The sequence below is a fragment of the Xiphophorus maculatus genome, chromosome 13 (genome assembly GCF_002775205.1).
Source record: "Xiphophorus maculatus strain JP 163 A chromosome 13, X_maculatus-5.0-male, whole genome shotgun sequence".
Classification (NCBI taxonomy): Eukaryota; Metazoa; Chordata; class Actinopteri; order Cyprinodontiformes; family Poeciliidae; genus Xiphophorus; species Xiphophorus maculatus.
The window spans coordinates 569,569-587,353 of record NC_036455.1 but is presented as its reverse complement, the minus strand read 5'-3'; the positions used below and the strand labels follow the sequence as shown (position 1 = coordinate 587,353).

The 17,785-nt window shown below is 38.7% G+C and overlaps 1 protein-coding gene across 2 annotated transcripts in view; it reads left to right on the top strand.

Moving 5' to 3' along the window:
• Positions 1–396: 396 nt before the first annotated feature.
• znf704 (zinc finger protein 704) overlaps positions 397–17,785 on the top strand; it is a 66,138-nt gene continuing 48,749 nt past the window's right edge. Inside the window, exons 1-2 of one of the 2 annotated variants that reach the window (XM_023344898.1) lie at positions 397–1,187; positions 9,305–9,489. In XM_023344898.1, coding sequence (XP_023200666.1) covers positions 927–1,187; positions 9,305–9,489 — 446 coding nt within the window. In that variant the 5' untranslated portion in view covers positions 397–926. Of the gene's footprint in view, positions 1,188–9,301; positions 9,490–17,785 lie in introns of both variants that reach the window. The other variant, XM_014476091.2, reaches the window with a different exon arrangement.

The window sequence follows — 17,785 nt, the reverse complement described above, 5'->3', positions numbered from 1 at the left end:
GTCACATCCATCTATAACTAGGTTAAGGAATAAAGCTTGTCTGTCTGGTCTAAGATTTTTTTTTCTTATAGCCTAAATATCCCCTTTTTCCCACTTTCCATCTTCCATCCACCCTCCCATCTCGTTTCCTTTCCATCCTTGCGTCATTGTTTTGAATGGAGCACCCTTCAAGAGTTGCATTACCCTCCTTTGCAGGAAAAGGGGGAGCGGTGGGGGCTTGTGGAGGCGTGTGCTTCGTCGTCCAATAGCAGCCCGTCTTGGCTGCCGGACCGCACATGTTTACAGGCAGCGATCCGCCGGTAAAGGCCCCGCTCGGTCGGAGCAAAGAACGGACTGGATTTAGAGCACAGCCGGAGCCAGAGTCATCAAACGGTATTGTCTTTATCATTTCCCACACTTGAAGCAGGTCGGCGATGTGTTTTGCGGGGTAGAATAAAATAATTCGACGTGTCACGAGTCGCCTGCCTTTGTGCGGGACCTTTTGACTTGATTGTGTCGCCATTTTGTTTAATCGTGAACGAATGTTGTTACGGCTTCAGAAAGGTTGTGATCGCTCCGCGTTTTTCCGCCGCCCCCCCTAGCAGCTCGCTGGGAGCAGTGGGGAAAAACAAACAGGTCGAACGGAGGAAGATTGGTAGCCGGTTAGATGTGGAGGCTGTTTGGTAGCGAACGGTTCGTGTTTATGCCGTCTGTTGCTAATTCAAAGTTCTGCGGCTCGAGTCCCCTGCGTTCGGGACGCGGTTCGGAAGTTTTTGCCTCCCCCACCGAGTATGTTGTCGCTTCCCAACATTTTCGTCGAGGTTGTTGGAGCGCGTAGTCTGCCCGCTGCGGTCTTGTGCCATTCCCGACGTTTTGTTCACCGCCGGCCGTGTTTCGACGTTTAATGAATTAAAGTTCCTGCTGGGAGCGCTCTGAATACGGCGGAGATGCACACCAGGCGCCTGGTGAAGCGGTCGATCCTTGGCAGCCGCGTTTATGCGACGAGCCCGACTGGGGACGGTGCCCCGGTGACAGGAGTGGTCCAGGCTGTCAAGCAGGAAAACAGGGACGCATCCGCCGCTGGACCCCGGCGGAGCGTGTACACCGTGCTCCTGCAGGACGGAAGCCTGAAGGAGTTCTCCGAGGAGGAGATAGCCGCTGGATCAAACCACACAGCGGCCAAAGGACCGCTCAAGTCCAGCCTGAAGGTGTGTGTCTGCCTCTCTATATGTTTGAGGACGTAAAGGGCCCCGACCGGCGGGCTGCGCTTCACTGTTGTGCGGTGTTTTGCAGCGTTTAACCGCTTCCTGCACGGAGCGGATTTAACGGTGTCAGCCACCAATGCCGCTCTCTGCAAATTTAGTCGGTTAAAACCAAACATGCATCAGTCAAAATATGGAATAGATCCGTTTTGTTGCATATTTTATCAAATAATGTGCTGTCATGACATTTGGCGATGACACATATACGGGACAAAGAGGGCTTGATGGGGCCTGCGCAATGTTTATGTGGGCTGGAGGGTGGGTAATATGAAGGAAACAAACACGCTCTGACTGCAGCTGCAGCGTTTCGATCCGACGTGAGGAACTCGTTGTACAATTTAGCACTGAACAATAATCGCATGCAATTTTGTGCATGCACCATGTAAATGCATATCTTTTGTCGAATTTGCGTCGTTTTGGCACATTCATTCATTCAGTATACAGAATAATCACTGACATTATAGCTTTTGCAAGCACAATGAGCTTTTGTTTTGTTCAGCACTTTGGGAAAACTTGCAGTTTTCTGAATTTGCTCTGTAAATAATTTGACTTTTTCTGATGTTAGACCGCAGGTTCTTGCTTGAATTGCGCCCTTTTTTCCCCTCAACAACAGTTGAATAACAAAAAAGTAAAGATGGTCTTGAGTCGGAGATTAGAATTGGCCAGTTACTTTGATCAAGAATCATACGGAAAAAAAATCTGATGTTTTCCCCTTAGACTGAATGCCTCAAAATTATCAACACATCACATTTTATTTAGTGAAAAAAAAAGCCAATTCGTCATAATCTGAATTGGTACATCAGATTTTAAAGAAAATTGGGATCGGCCAGGTAATTATTGATGTGTGCATCTCTACAATAAAATAGTAAAATATGTTTTTTTGTGTTTACGTAAAATACAGATTTCAGTTTGCAAGTTTTTAAAAAATGATTTCTGCGCGGGGTAGATGAACTCTTAAGTATTTTTAATGTTGTGGCTGAGATTATCAAATTCAATACAGATTCCATGCAGAACACTGAAGTTACCCTTAACTTATAATCACAGTCATATTTTTTTTCATTGTTTTCAGTGGGCACAACACTAACCATCTGACTACTGAGAGGACCTGCATTATGAACAATAGAAAATTTGATTGGGGTCTCCCATAGGGTGTGTTGCTCTGAGCAGTGAGCAATGTAAAAATCTAATCGCTATGAATGGGATGTCATGACGTAAGGTTAGCATGCAGCTACATTGCAATTCTGTCTTAAAATATCCAAATGTGAGACAACAATGCTTATCTAATGACAAAAACTTGAAAAATAAAGAGTGAGTGAGCCGGAGAAGCCAGTTCAGTGTTTTCTGTTACGGGGCAAGCTTGTGTTATTCTGTCCTTACAGTAAGGGAGGGACTGAGGAATGAGTAAGTCTGAGTAAACAGCTATTTTTTTCCACTCAGACTTGATTTTTTTTTTCTTCCCTCCTCGTGTTTGTTTGTGTCAGGTTTTGGTGTCGCAGATGAAGTAACATGCATTCTATTTCTGGAGCAAAAAGGAAACCTGTGGTCACTTTTGTTTCCTCACATTTTTGACTATTGGTAGCAGCATTCCTATTCCAGTCCTCTGTTGCAAATGCTTATAAGTCCTTTACCAACTTAACTCCTTACAAAACCACTTATTTTTAAGATTTGGATATAACCTGGAGACATTGCCAGATGTTTGCCTTATTTTTTCTTTTTTTTTTATTCATACTTTGTTCATTTTCTTTGCAGTTTTGTGGAAACAAAAGCTGTTGCACTGTAGCGCTACAGCCACCAGTGCAGGCAGAGTGCAGCTGAGGCTTGCAGCACAATGGTCAAGTCTCTTTCAGCACGACTCAGTTCCCACCGAGGTCGAAAACAAGCCATAAAGCAAGGAGTAGGAGGAGTCTGCTGTGCAGTGTGTGTAACTTCATGTGTGGGTCTGTGCTGCCTATGGTGTGCATCAGAGTGTGGTATGGCTGTAATTTTCCTCTGGTGTGTGTTATTACTAAGCCCAAACTTCTCGAAACCTTGGATTGGGTCCTGTTTTCGAGAGCTTGCAGCCCCGTTTGAGCAGTAGCAGCTGTACAGCCAATAAAGCAGGCACCCTTAGGTTGGCAACGGGTGGCATGCCCCAAAGAATCTGGATGCTTGGCACCAAGCCCAGTCCTGCAAATGAATGCCCCCTCTTTTTTTTTTAGGGGAGGCAGGAGAAGGGGAAGGGGGGGGCGAACTGGGTGCCACTTGTTGACTCGTTTATTTGCAAAAGTATGATTTGTACCTCAAGCAACAATGATTTTTCTTGATGCTAAGAAACAAAGACCAGCTTGTTGTGGTGTTAAGCGTCCGCCAGCGCAGGAGTCAATGATTGTTGACAGAATATTGTACAAGCGTTTTAAATTTTTCACTGGAGTCATAAGGTGAGAAACCTACTCTGCTTTCTGAATGTGCTCAGCCTTGCACCTTAAGTCCATGTAGCTGTTTTTTGTAATACACAAGCATTTAAACAATCTCCAGTACATACTGTATTTGCTAAGAATGTCTAAAATACTAATTAATTTAAGAAAGATCATACTGCCTTGTAAATTCTTACAAATAACAAATAAATATTCTACTTTTAAACTGCTCAACCTACAAAAACAATAAATGCTCACCAGTGCCAGCTTTTTACAGTTCCTCTGGAGGCTTCAACTTTCTTTGAAGCACAGATCTTTGAATATTTTTTATATGTATGTACCGTATTTTTTGGACTACATTTTCTCACGCTTTGAACCATGCGACTTATAGCCCAGTGCGGCTTTTCTGTGTATTTTTCTTCAACCCCCAAGGGGCTCTTTAGCAGGAAGTGAATCATTGGAAGTCGAAATTGGAAATCAAAGAAGAAAGTGCTGATTTTCATTTAGAACAAGCACATGCTAACAGCAGGCACGATGGAGAAATGTTTTCAAACTCATACCCCCTCATCAAGGAAACAACACGAAGAAGTTCATATGATGCAGCTTTTAAGTTGAAGGCTACCTATCTGGCAGTACAGATCGATAGCCGCTGAACATAAGCTCTGTGTGAACGAATCCATGGTTCGGCGTTGGAGACACAGGCCTGCGTCTTTAATAGCAGATGTATTCAAGACGCAGCCCTCTGCTGTGTCCTTGTGGAAAACCGAGAGCGGCGGAGATACCAGCGGCTTATAGCCCGGTGCGGCTTATAAATGTACGTTTCCAGTTTTTAAAAAAATGTTTGTGGGTGCGACTTATAGGGAGGTGCGCTCTATAGTCCGGAAAATACGGTATATATTGCTGATTTGGACGTTTTGCTGCTAGACTCAGTCACACCTTGAATAAGATATCAAGTCCAAAAGGAGCTGTAGAGGAAGGCTGGAGAAACATGAGAGCAAGGAAGGAGGACTGTCTTACTTTGATCATGATTTGAAATGTGTCATCTCAGTAGCTTGGATTTCCAAAGAGGACCCAGAAAAACTGTAGGAGTGCAGTATTATGTGCTTCACAGAAATTCGACTGTAGGAGCAAATTCCTCACTCGAGCTTCACTTCAACTAGCTTTCAGGCTATATGCACTGATACAAATAGCAGAGCCTTAATAGTAAAGCTCAGATCACAGGGCTTGCTTACAACAGATGGCATGATCTGAAACGTGTTGAGAGAAGCGGGTCAACAAGTCAATTTTTAACAGTTTGGTGTGAAATTTTCCATCTTCGGTGTGGAAAAACATCACCTGTGTTACCTGAATTTAATATCCTTACATCTCTGTATGCTGTCAGCTCAAAGGTGTTTCTACAGTCCACAAACAAACATCTCTGTATCCACAAACACACACTGTTCTGACCTTTTGTGTCATTGTTGTCCCTCAGAATTTCTTTTGTTTTTGTTTTTACAAAGGCCTGAAAAAGTATTTTTTAAAAAGCCAGTTTTCAAATTTCGGTTTCATTGATTAAGGCAAAAGAAGTTGTCCAACCTAAACTGGCTGTGTGTGAAAGATTCTAGTCCTTAGATAAGCTATCTAAGGACTAGATGTCTAAAAGTCTTATTCATGTCTAATCATGTAGCTGATCTTTAAGGCAACAATCCAGATCACCCACGAACACATAAACACACACGAACCTGAACTATTCCTCAATGCTCTATTGTCATTGACAGCTATGTGAGTCACTCTGCTTTTGTTTTGGCATTTACTGTGATTGTTTCAACAGGCCTCCAGGCAGGAAGATAGAGCTACTGAGGTGTGGTGGTGTGTGAATTCATTCTGAGATTCAGGCATTTTTTTGTTTGTTTGTTTGTTTACATTTGTCCATGAAAGTAAGCAACAACGATTATGTTTTTTATTACAAACTTTGCTACCTAAGGATGCATCTGCAGCATGTGATGGGACAAATTGTGTTTTTCTGTGATAATATTGTTGTTCTTCTGGTGAGTAAATGTCTTATTACAGTCAGTTTTTCAAATACTCCATACCAAATTTATATTTTGTCTCTTTTTCAGTTTTCTTCATTGATCTTGTTTGGAAATGAATCAGACTCGATGAAAATGGTGAAAGAAATGTAATTGCTCTCCAGTGAGACTCTGACCACCATGTTCTGTAATGTTTTGTGTTTTCTAATGTATTCCAAGTGTTGTAAACTTACATTTTACAAAATTAGTGTAATATTTAGCCTTTTGGTCAAAGTCTCATGGCAACAGATACCCACACAGAGTGATAGAAGCAGAGATGAAAATAATGGGAGAGAAGAAAATAGACTTATATTGCAACTGATGTAGATATTATTTTTACCATTATTACCACCACTGTGAGATTTTCTAATACTGTGCAGCCCTAGTAGAAACTGAGCAAAAGCTAAGAATGCAGCTAAAACTTTTCAGAGATTGAGGCATTAAGAATGGAATATCAAATTTGAGCACTGGACATAATGGCTATCCAAGAAGAAATTAGTAATAGCAAAGACTTCAGCTTTAATGCGAGTCACGGCTTTGTCCAGAGGTAAGAAGAAATGTGGTCTGAAAGCAATAGCATGAAGACCTATTAAACCGGCACTCTACTTGGGAAGTTAATTGTAGTGAGCCGGGTCGTAAAAGTCCCATCTTTCTGAACACAATCAATTTTTACTCATGAGAGTTTAACTTTCCCACAGTAATATAACTCTTCAATGTTATTACTAAGATACGCCACTTGATCGCTATATGTTGATACAAAGTTATCTTTTTTATTACATTTTGTTTCGCCTTCAAAACTTGAGTCAAGCTAATGCTGCATTTCTACTGGTTGGATGGAAAATCAAAGACATTATGTTCACAAACAACACCTCTGTTTGCCCTGTAGGTATGACAGCTGACCCAACCAGATCTATCTTTAGAGGACCTTTTTGTTAAAGTTAGACTCCATTCTTATTCTGTGTTGCCAATAAGCTGCATCACATACATTCTTTATATTTTTGTTGAATAAGATCAACAAAACAAAGAGTATTTTTTAAACTCCAATAAATAGCCGTACTGTGCTCTTATATTCACTATATTCATACTATATGGTAGTGTGGCTTTGATTGTCACTTTGATTAGGATTTATTTTGGCGTTAGTTAGGTTTTCTGTGATATGAAGACATTTGCTATTTACCAGTTTTAAGCCTTAGAGATATAAAAATTTAATTTACCCCAAGAATTGAAAGGCATACTTTCTTTTTATCATGTCTATAGTTTTCCTAATCAGCTCTCTTCTATTAAGTACACTTGCATAATGTCTATTTAAACTGATTCCAACTACAAAGACTATAAGAAAGGCTTTGAAAACACTGTTGTAAAGAACTGAAAGACAGTCCACTGTTCCTTGTGTTTTAGGAGAGATTGAGGAAGCATGAACGCTTCCTTCCCTAATGGTTCAGAGAATCCACCCAGCTCATATCGTGACCCCTGCTGAGGTACTTCTGGGTCAATTTCACCCAGTTAGGAGGAATAGACATATACCAGTAGGGGATTCTGACAACATAATGAGCTTCTGTAGAATAATCTTGGTTTCGCTGTATTGAATCCCCCCACAAATGTAAAAATGTATGACATGATCTAATTACTTTTATTAAAAAGGCTGCCACTGTCACGACCACAACATGCAAAGGTCAGAATGGGCTTTCTGTATAGGTTACAGAGCTAACATAAAACAGATGTAGACAGTGATGGAAGACATAAAAAAATAAATGTCAGATGAGGTTAGATATAAGTCTGAAATGTTGCATGTTTATGACAGATTGTGGTGTATTCTGTTCTGCATTTGTGAAGAAATGCTGATGTTAGCGGCGCAATAAGGACTAACATTTACTACAGAATACTACACTGTGCAAAAAGACATGTTAATTCATGCAGCTTTTTGTCAGTAATTATTATATGTAAGAAGCTTGTTTGGTGGCATTATTCTCAGCCAACTTCATCATTTTTATTATGTGGTTTTCGGTTCCAGTTTGTGGGAACCGCTTTTTTTTGTTTTGAAGCTGCAATGATTTAAAGGTGCATTGCAAATTTAAAGCTCAAACTGAAAGATGTCTAATGAACATAATTCTTTAACAAGAAACAGTGGTTAACGGTCCCAGTTCTAGAGTCAAGTTATGGCCTCAAAACTGCATCTTTCTCTCAGTTGCATAAAAGACCAATTGGGCTGTTTGAAAATATTTCCAGTGATGTTAAGCATGGACAGCCATTATAGGGACTGAAGAACCACAACTATTCTTATTAAGTTTACACTATTTTAACTAGCAGATCTGTTAATCTGCATGACTAGAGGTCAAATACCTCCAGCATTTAATCAAATTACAAACCATTAAATATCAGCTTGAACTGCTTGTGTTGTCACTATTAGAACAGCAAAAATCCACGATATTCTTCAAAATAATGGTTTACTTGAAAGCTGCTATAACATTAAGTGGTTTGATTTTCCAAAGTCATTATAAAAAATAGACATACATTACATTATAATAACATGAATTGTCATTATGTTAGTGTGCGTTTGCTGGAGTCTGAATATGTATGTTTATTCTTTCAAATAAAGGAAATGTAATACATGTCATATTAAACATTTAATTTTTAATACACTTTTGTATTTTATCAACGTTATTATTCTGTTACACTCTCCTTGAACAATTGTGTTTTTGTTTAACCTATTTTGCATTTCTGTTCATGTTAAGCTGCTGGAAACGCAAGGATGTGTCTTATAAAACTTGAGACTTTACCTTTACATTTTTTGCTTTAGTTATACATATTGTGCCAAGTTTTTCTTTGTGTACTTGGACCTGTTTGACATAAGATTATTTGTAGCAGTATGTGGGAGGACATAAAAAATATAGTGAATATATTGAATAATGTCCAGTATTTAAGAGTTTTCTAACTTGCAGTTTTCATTTTCTTTGCCTTTGTGTTGACTTATTGAAAACCGTAACTTTGCAATGTAGGAATAGTAATATACTTAAAGCACATACCTCTGGACGTGACCTAAATGAAATGTTTCATTTTTTTTCATAAGTTATAATAAGACTTTGCTTTCCATTATTTAAAAAAGATAAAGGTTTTTGCAAAGGACATTTTCTTTGAGGAAAACCTCCAAATGCCAAAACGTCTGCAGGAAAAAGAGCTTTGTTTATAACTGACCACTGCACATTTTTTAGTTTCTCCAATATATTTTGGAACAGCCATTTAAGGTTCATGATCCTGGAAATTGTTCTAAAACCATACCATACTCCTTCATTTGAAATGTAAATATGGAATTATTGTCAGTATTCAGATTACAAGTTCAGACAAAGCCAAAACCTACCTTTCCATCTGGTTCTGGCTTAAAAAACATTTTTAATATCCTGAAGCTTCCTCATAATTGTGTAATATTCTTGTAATATTATTAAATGTAACAAAAAAGTTATATTTAGGACTATTTTACCTGCTGCAAAGCTGCTCGACTTATTTTCTAATGGTGTTGAACTGTGCATTTCTCATGTTTACAACATTCCTTCCTTGGAGTTGTGGCAAGCTGTTTTTGTTTCAGTGCAGGGAGTGACTTATTCCTCTGTTCACCCCCTGACAGCAGAGCTCCAGTAACGGGGTTTCAGATGGTCACAAGTTGGAGAGCGGCTGCTGGAGCCCAGAGGCAGTGGAAGAGCAGAGGCCTGTGGACGGGAAGCGAGTTAGCCGGGATCCCGACGCCCGATCCGTGTCCCTTCTAGAGCAGAAACGCAAAGTGGTCTCGTCCAGCATTGACGTCCCACATGCCAGGTAAGACCCTCTGAGAATAAATGCGTTCAAGCGCATACCAAATCTGAGGAATTGACTGTCTGTGTGGTTCCCAGAGGGACTTTGGCCCATGTTCCAATGCAGAGTTCATGGAGAGTTTATGACACTGATATGTCATCTGACAAGTAGGACACAGTTTATGCTGGACGACGTTCCATTTCTCGTCGTATCCTTGAAACCATTTTGGCAGCATGCAGAGTCTGATTTAATTTGGCAGGTGTCCATTTCTGCTGCCATTACACATACATATTTTATCCCATCCCACATGTTCTTTCACACAAGTAATGTCAGCATCTTTAGATGATTAATTACCAACCAAAGTTATCCAAAACAAAATTATAACCCTGTCTTGAAAGATTCTGGGCTGTACAAAGCCAAAGTTACAGCAGCAGCTATTCTTGAAAATATATTCATACCCTTTGAACTTTGCTAAATGTTGTCACATTACAGCAGTGGTCCCCAAACTACGGCCCGTGGGCCAGATGCGGCCCGCCTCCACATTTGGTCCGGCCCCCTGAACAATACCAGAGTATTTTCATATATGTGCATTTTTATTTGATAAGTTGGACTTTTGCAATAAAATGTTCATTAGTAATGAACTTTATTTATTATTAACTATTAGTTAGTAACTATTTTATACATGCATATAATTGACCCTATCCCTTTTTTTATGTGGAGAACCCAGTGTTATTTGGTTATTATTTATTTCATAAATAGTGTTATTTCCTGACTTTTGTTCTCTGAAGAATCCAGAAAAGGTTATTTGATTGTGGTTTCTGAAAAACAATACATTTTTATGTTTAGCACTCTTACAATCGTCACACTTTTTCTGTTACAAACTGACCCCGGCCCCCCATCAGAGAAGGGACAAGTTATGTGGCCCTCACAGGAGAAAGTTTGGGGACCCCTGCATTACAGCAACAAACCACAAAATGAATCTTTGAGAGTTTATGTGCTAAAGCAAGTACAAGGAAAAGAGAATTTTTTTTGTAATGTTTTGGTCTACAAGCAAAACTCTGAATGTACCATCCTCTCTGAAAAATGGTGATGGCAGCATCATACTTCAGCAAGGACAGAGATGATGAAATTATGTAACTAAATACACTGCAGTCACAGAAGAAAACTTGTTTGGGGCTGCAGTGAATGTGAGACTGAATGCAAGACACACTTTTCAGATTTTCACCATCACTATGAGACACTTTAGTACCAGCATGTAGTTAGAAGAAGAGATGGGGAACATGGATGTGACCAAATGTGAAATCCGGACATATTTACTGTCTAGACATAATCATCCCGAGAGTTCCCTGTACTTTAAAGGGATTTCAAGATGCACTGAATGCTGTAAGCTTTACCTGACAATGTAAATCTGATCCTTTATCCCCTTGGATGTCTTCCTCCCTCCTACACAAACACAATGGCTAGAGGTTCATTATATGCAGCATGTTCTAATCTGATTGGGTATATCTAAAATTTGTAAAGGAATATGTCAATCTCTTTTATCTTCTGTCTGAGATTTGTAACATGTAGCATCCGATCCAATTTTGTAATATGTACCACATTACCATTTACAACTGGAAACAATTAGGATGTGATGTTGCATTAATTCATTCACTCACTGCGTTTCTGCACAGAATCTGTTAGGTTATAGGCTGTAAAGCCTGCAAGCAAAGCTAATTCGTTGTAGGGCAATGAAACATTGATGGCTGTTAACATCATACGAGGAAGCAACACTCCTTCTCTATTAAATGGAAAATCTAATCCCTTTTCTGGAATCTAAATGCTCAACACCGTTATTGAACATCCCCTCTGATTACTTGGTGTTGGAGGACTATGATTGATCATAACTTCCTGAAAAGAACAGGAACATCTGCAGCTTCATCACTACTTTCTGAGGTCCAGATTTGATATTTGCTTATTGATTTTTGCCCTGCCTTGCAGTCCATTTAGAGGATAAGTCTGGTTTTAAATTTAATCTCCTGTATGGATTGGACAGAACTTGTGCACCTGTCCAGCCATGTTTCCCTCATTGCATATTGGCTGTGATATTATTATTACTCATATAGTCAAAGTAAGATGGTTTATTGATTATTTTACAGCTTCAACAAATAAAGCCATTTTCGTCCTCCCAGAGACAAGCACTTTATGAACAGTCCTAACATTGGTCATTAAAATATGACCAACAACAAAAATGCATTACAGCATAGCTTATAGCACAATCAGTCCACACCAATAGCTACTCTCATTATAAAGGTGGAGAGAAGTCACAACTTATTGGTCTCAAAACTAAGTGCCCATTGTTCTCATAAAAATAAATGTTGCTATTTAGCAGTTATTTGATTATCATTACAGAATGAGATATGAAACACCAACATGCTTTGGATTAAAAATGTAGGTTCGAAAATATATTTTTTTTATGTTTATGGACATCAAAATCTTTACTCTGTAGGCTTAAAGGGGATGAGGGTATTACGTAGAATCAACATTCTTGAGCTTTACATCATGTTATAGTGTTATCCCCTCATCAAAAACATACCTGGAGTGTTGCTTAGATTATTTCATGCATGTTTTGAGAAATCCTTAAATCTCCCTTGGCAACCATTCAGGGATACCTAAACCCTGGCTCGCACAGAGTATCCATTTCCATAAAGCTTCTCCTTGCAGAGCTCATCATACCAACTACTTCTCAGCACAACACTCCTAAGAATGGTTGAAATAATCAGAGGCATTGTTGTGATGACATGCTGAAGGTGGAGTGTTGGAAAGAGCATAAATGTCTTAAAGAGACGGAGAATAATTTCACGGCATCAAATTACAAAATCAAATTTCTTTTAAGTTATCTTTCATATATACTGTATATACACAATATTTTTATTGCAACTAAAGGTAATATAGTCACTTAATTGTGCTCTATTGACATTATGCCAGGAACATAACATCCCTTTAACATTTAACTTCAACCTTTGTGTCTCTTGGAGACTTTAAAACCAGATACTCAAAGTTCATCAACATATTCTGCTAAATCAAAGCCACTACAAAATCAGACTTAAGTTAAAATACATTTCAACCCAATTCCTGAAATATGCCTGCACACTGAAGAACACAAAACACACTGAAAAAGTTCCTTGTTGCCTCATGTTTGTGTGGACTGCGACCTGAGCTTTTTTCTTGGATATCCATAAAGTGACCTCTTCAGCACACTGCGGTATTATTACCTCAAGATTAAGATCCATGGCCCTCATCCTCTGCACACCTGCGACAGATTTTCAGTTCTGCCCTAATGCTGGAGGGAAGCAGGAGTTTCTCCTGACACAAAGTTATGAAGAGCTGCAATTAAGACAAGGACAAACCCTTAAAGCCTCCCAAATCACAAGCTTATTTACCAGGCAGTAAGTAATGAATATACCATGCTGTAATCTGAAGAAGGATCAAGGTATCAGAATACTCATTCTGGTCTCTACAATTCAAGAAAAGCTTCAGCACGTTATAACTTAACACAGTTTAATTTTGAGCAGTTGTGTCTAGGCCTGTCGCGATGAACAATAAATCAATTAATCGCATGATAAATGAAAATTATCAACCTCATTTCGGCTTTGATGACACTGGATGAAAAAAAGGCTCAACTCCGGTGCTCTCCCCTCCCTTCCTCATTTCCTTAGCGTTATACCCAGTTCACACTACACAATTTTGGAATTGTCGGCCGATTGGCGCATTTTTAAAACCTGAGAGACCATACACTAGCCGACAGAAATTGTAGGTATAACAGGTTCTATCATGCTGTGTGGTGTCCAACAATGGGTACAAAATAATCGCTACAAGTCCAGTTAACTAATTTTAAAACCAGGCAATAATCAATGCTTTACTACAATCTACCTGTAATGCATGTGGCTAGTGTCAGTGTAAAGTCCTTACTGAATGAAAACTTTGTCATTATAACCTATTTATGTCAAGTTGACGATGAGCAGCTGAAAAGTTACCGGGTTTATCAACTGTGGTAGTAATTTCGCTCCAACTCCTCCCCTTGTCATTTCTATATTCTTTGCACAAAATGTTGAATAAACATTAATGTGGTTTCCACATATCATCTCCAATGTCCGTTGGACTTTGGGTTGCGCTATGTCAGCTGTTTGGGATTCCCCTCCGTGCTTTCTGATTGGCTACCTGTCACATTCAATTAGCTGTGTTCTTGCTCGCAGTCAGGAAAACCCCACACGTTGCAGTGATAAACTGGCCAAGACAATCCAACATGTTGAATATGCCTGATTTTAGATCGGAGCGGTCGGACGTTCTACCGACTGGACCTTATCAGTCGGAACACACCACACACTACAGGATGATCGGTTGCGATTGTAGCAAGTCCAATCTTAAAACGCTGGACGTTCTAAGATTGTCATAAGGGAAAAAATTGTGTAGTGTGAACTATTGCATCAGGATATGCTCATCTTCTCTATTTAAATCTAATGATTATTGAAGGGCAATATAGTATACAGACTTCATAATCTGTACTCTTTTGGTTGAATGTAGTTTTTATTTACTTATTTATTTTATTTACTTTGGTTTTATGTTGTTTACCAGTTCCAGTGTTAAATGTTCTTTTGAAAATAAAGTGTATTTATTTTTGGCAGGATATCTCTTGCGTTATTATGTCATTATCATTACATCAGTTTAAAATAGTCTTTGAACAATATTATCGTTTATCGCAATAATTTTTAAGACAATTAATCGCTCAGCAAAATTTGTTATTGTGACAGGCCGTTGTGTCTCTATTAAAGTCTTGGATGTTTGTCTACAGTTTCAGTTTTTGCTCTGATCCAGCTGCTAGGCCTGCTCTAAGAGCCAGTGTGTGAGTGTTTTTTCCTTGCAGGAAACTATTTAGCAAGAGCTGGTTGAGGTAGACTGGTAGAAATGAATGGCTTGCCTTTTGATAAATAACATTCTGGAGCCTAATTGCTGTAAGGGGAAGTGAACTGCAGCACTGGTTAAGGGGAAATCAGGAGCATGCTTTGCTTATTACTGCAAAACACCAAAACAACAGCTCTAAGGGTCCAGATCCCCAGACTCAGCAGCCAGTCCTCCCTTTATGAACTTAAGTTACTCACATTTGGCTCCGTTCCTTGGCCTCTCTGTGATTTTTTTTTTTTTTTTGTCAAATAGTCCCACTTGCCCTAAAGTACGGCTTTCTCATAGCTGTAAGTGAAAAACATGGAGTCTGGTTTGACCAGGCGGGGGTTTGACTTTAAAGCCAGATTTGATGCCACTGCAAAACAATTTGTTAGCTTCGTTTTTATTGTTCATCAGTGTGTTTTCAGATCAGCCAGTTCAGTGGGCCGAGCCAACCATGTGCTTCGCTCTCCGAGTACAGTACAGCAGCCAACTCAGACATGGAGGAACGCCAATCACAAAACAGGAGCCTAGAGGGACTTTCAAATTATTGTTTATCTTTTGATAAAGTGGCTTGTCCAGTAATCCACTTGTTTTTCGTTCTGCTCGTGGTTTTGCTTGTCTCTGTGGCCATTTCCTAGCTTTTGGACTGCTTCTATAACTCCCTGTTGGCGTTTGCGGTCTGAGTTTGAAATAAAAGAAAGGGGGAGTGTATAGGTCTGTGTGGAAGAAGAGAGCAGAGTTGATTCTCTGGAGAGAGGGTGAGTGAGTAACACCGTTAAGTGAAGGACAGAGTGAGAGAGAGTCTCAGCGGTTGCCAAAGAAAACAGTCTTTCTGGTTTGGATGCAAGTAGATTTGAGAAACCATGAGATTACCATCTGAAATGACAGCTCCTGTGATCTCTGTTTCCCACTGACTTTCTGTGTTGCTAATTTCAGCCTTCTTTCTCATCGGAGCAAATGTAGATGTTTTTTTCACTCAGCATATGCTGAGTCAGATAGTTTGATAAGCTGATTGCCTTAGTTATTCAAATTTACTGTAAAAATAGCAGCAAAGTGCTTGCAGTTATATGCTGTGAAACAAGCATTGCTCAACCTGTGTAATGGAGCGTTCCTACTTTGGAGCCATAATGGCTTCCTAAATTCCAAATGTTATGTCATTTATCATCGTGACTTCAGGAGGCAGTGTTTTCTGAGAACCATTCATTGTAATGTTTTCTTAAATTCAAGCAAACAGTAAAAATTGTTTGAGATACATGAAAATATATTGTGGCGTGAAAGCTGTGCAATTTTAAAAAAACTTTAGGCATTACTAGTCTTTTTAAAGTAAGTAAGTGGTTTTACTTACTTACTTACTTACTATGAACACCTAGTTTATATACTTTGGATCAACATTATTAGCTTTTTCTTCTTTTGCTCTTTCCTTTGGTTTGTTATTTTGTTTGTATTTCCTTTCAATTCATGTAAAGCACTTTGAATTGCCACGCTGCTGAAAATGTGCTATATAAATAAAATGACATTACATTAAATACATTTTTGTTTTTAAAGTAGCAAAGAAAACTTTAAACTATGACCAGATGTGACTAAAGAGCTTGTAAAGACAAACAAAAGGTGGGTCAGATGGATTCCTACTTGGATGCTTCACTTTGGATTAGCCTGTAACAGCCATGGTGACCACTTGGGATCCTATGTCTGACTTGTGTGGGTATAAAAGATCTAGGATGACATCTGCATCTTTAATTAGATTAGAAATAACTCCTATTGTGGTTTTGCTAAACTGTACAACACAATGCCTCAGACCTTTTTCTTTTTTGTTGGTTTTTGGGTAAAATAATTCATCCATAAGATCCTAAACAGTTTACCAAGTGCTCCCTCACTTCTTTAAAAAAAAAAAAAGAGGGGATACAAACATATGTTTTTGTCATCTCATCCTGTAATCTGGCCAATTTTTAAAGGTGCTGTCAGTTCTTATGAAACCTTTTTTTTAAACTAAAAACTGATCAAAATAACTCACCTCTGAGTTTGTTTACTCCAACTTACCTTGCTGCAATTTTGAGAAAAGGAGCCATTTCATCTCAACCTGTCGGTCCAGTCAAAAAGTCATAAGGAGGAAAAATAAGTGAATCTGAATTTTAATCTGAACTTTAAAATACAAGAGGAAATTTGCACAGATTGATATCTCCCTTCCTTCTATTAAATTAACGTTGGATTTATGATGCACTGATTCATCAAAGGCAAAGCTGTCATTTTTCAACATGGTGCTGATCCTCATGTCCTTCTCCAGGCTCCCCAAGACTTGAACCAGCAATTATTCTATTGGTAGACTGAGTTTAAATCTATATGCAAATGGCACTTGATTAATTAAAGAACCCGAACATCTATTAAAGTAAATCAGAGAGGTTAATTCACAGATCAGTGACCAATGTCACCGTGATCTTTTTCTAAAGCCGTGAACCTTAGCATGTGCAAGTAATGGATATTTGGTCTCTTCCTTATTTCATTTTCTTTAACCTAACTGCTGGCAGAACTGACCTGTTAAATTAGAGATGCAACAATTTTAGATTTTGTGAAGCCCTGAACTGCCAACATTTGGATAAAATAAAATTTTAACAAACATCCATTCAAATTTAAGAGCTACTGTGTGCAATTTTGAAAGGGAAGAACTTTGATTTCCTGCCAGGCATGTTGAAATTCAAAAATACTTTGTTAACCCTAGACGGAAACTACAGTATTGTTTCAAAATAAATATAAAAATGATAGAATAGAGTTCACATTTTGTTTCATAGCAAATAATAGGTGTGTAGTGGTTATTATTTAGAACTGTAAAATACAGTCAATGTGTATTATCTGAAGAGTTAGTAGAGTCGCACCTCAACTGTGAGACTTCCAACATTTCCTTAACATGTTTTAATACAGATAAATTAGACTATCTGGATAGTTAGGTATGGCATGTTTACTGATTATTTTTATTTTTTGATTGACTGATCAGCAATATGGGGGATGTATTTAAAATCATCCAATTCTTAGCCCTGGTAAATGTTTCTGCATATCTCTGAATAATAAAGGAAAACTGGTGCCATGTAAAATATCCGTCATTCAATTTAAAGCTGTAAACAAAAATCTTAATGATGACAAAAATGCAGATGAACCAATGAAATTGTCATTGTCAAATGCACAAGTATCCAAATCAAAGTTCAGCTTTTTCACACTTAAACAAAAATGCATGAGGCCTGTGTTTTATGTGAGAGTTGGGTCAGTTGGTTTTCTATTGCGTTGAACTAATCTATAGTACCCTGCTTTAATGGACTGATGCCCCAGAGCTCTGCATGAGGAGGAAAGCTCTAATTGATTTCATTGATGGATGTGCAGTATGGTCATTTATGGTGTGTACAAGGTGGTA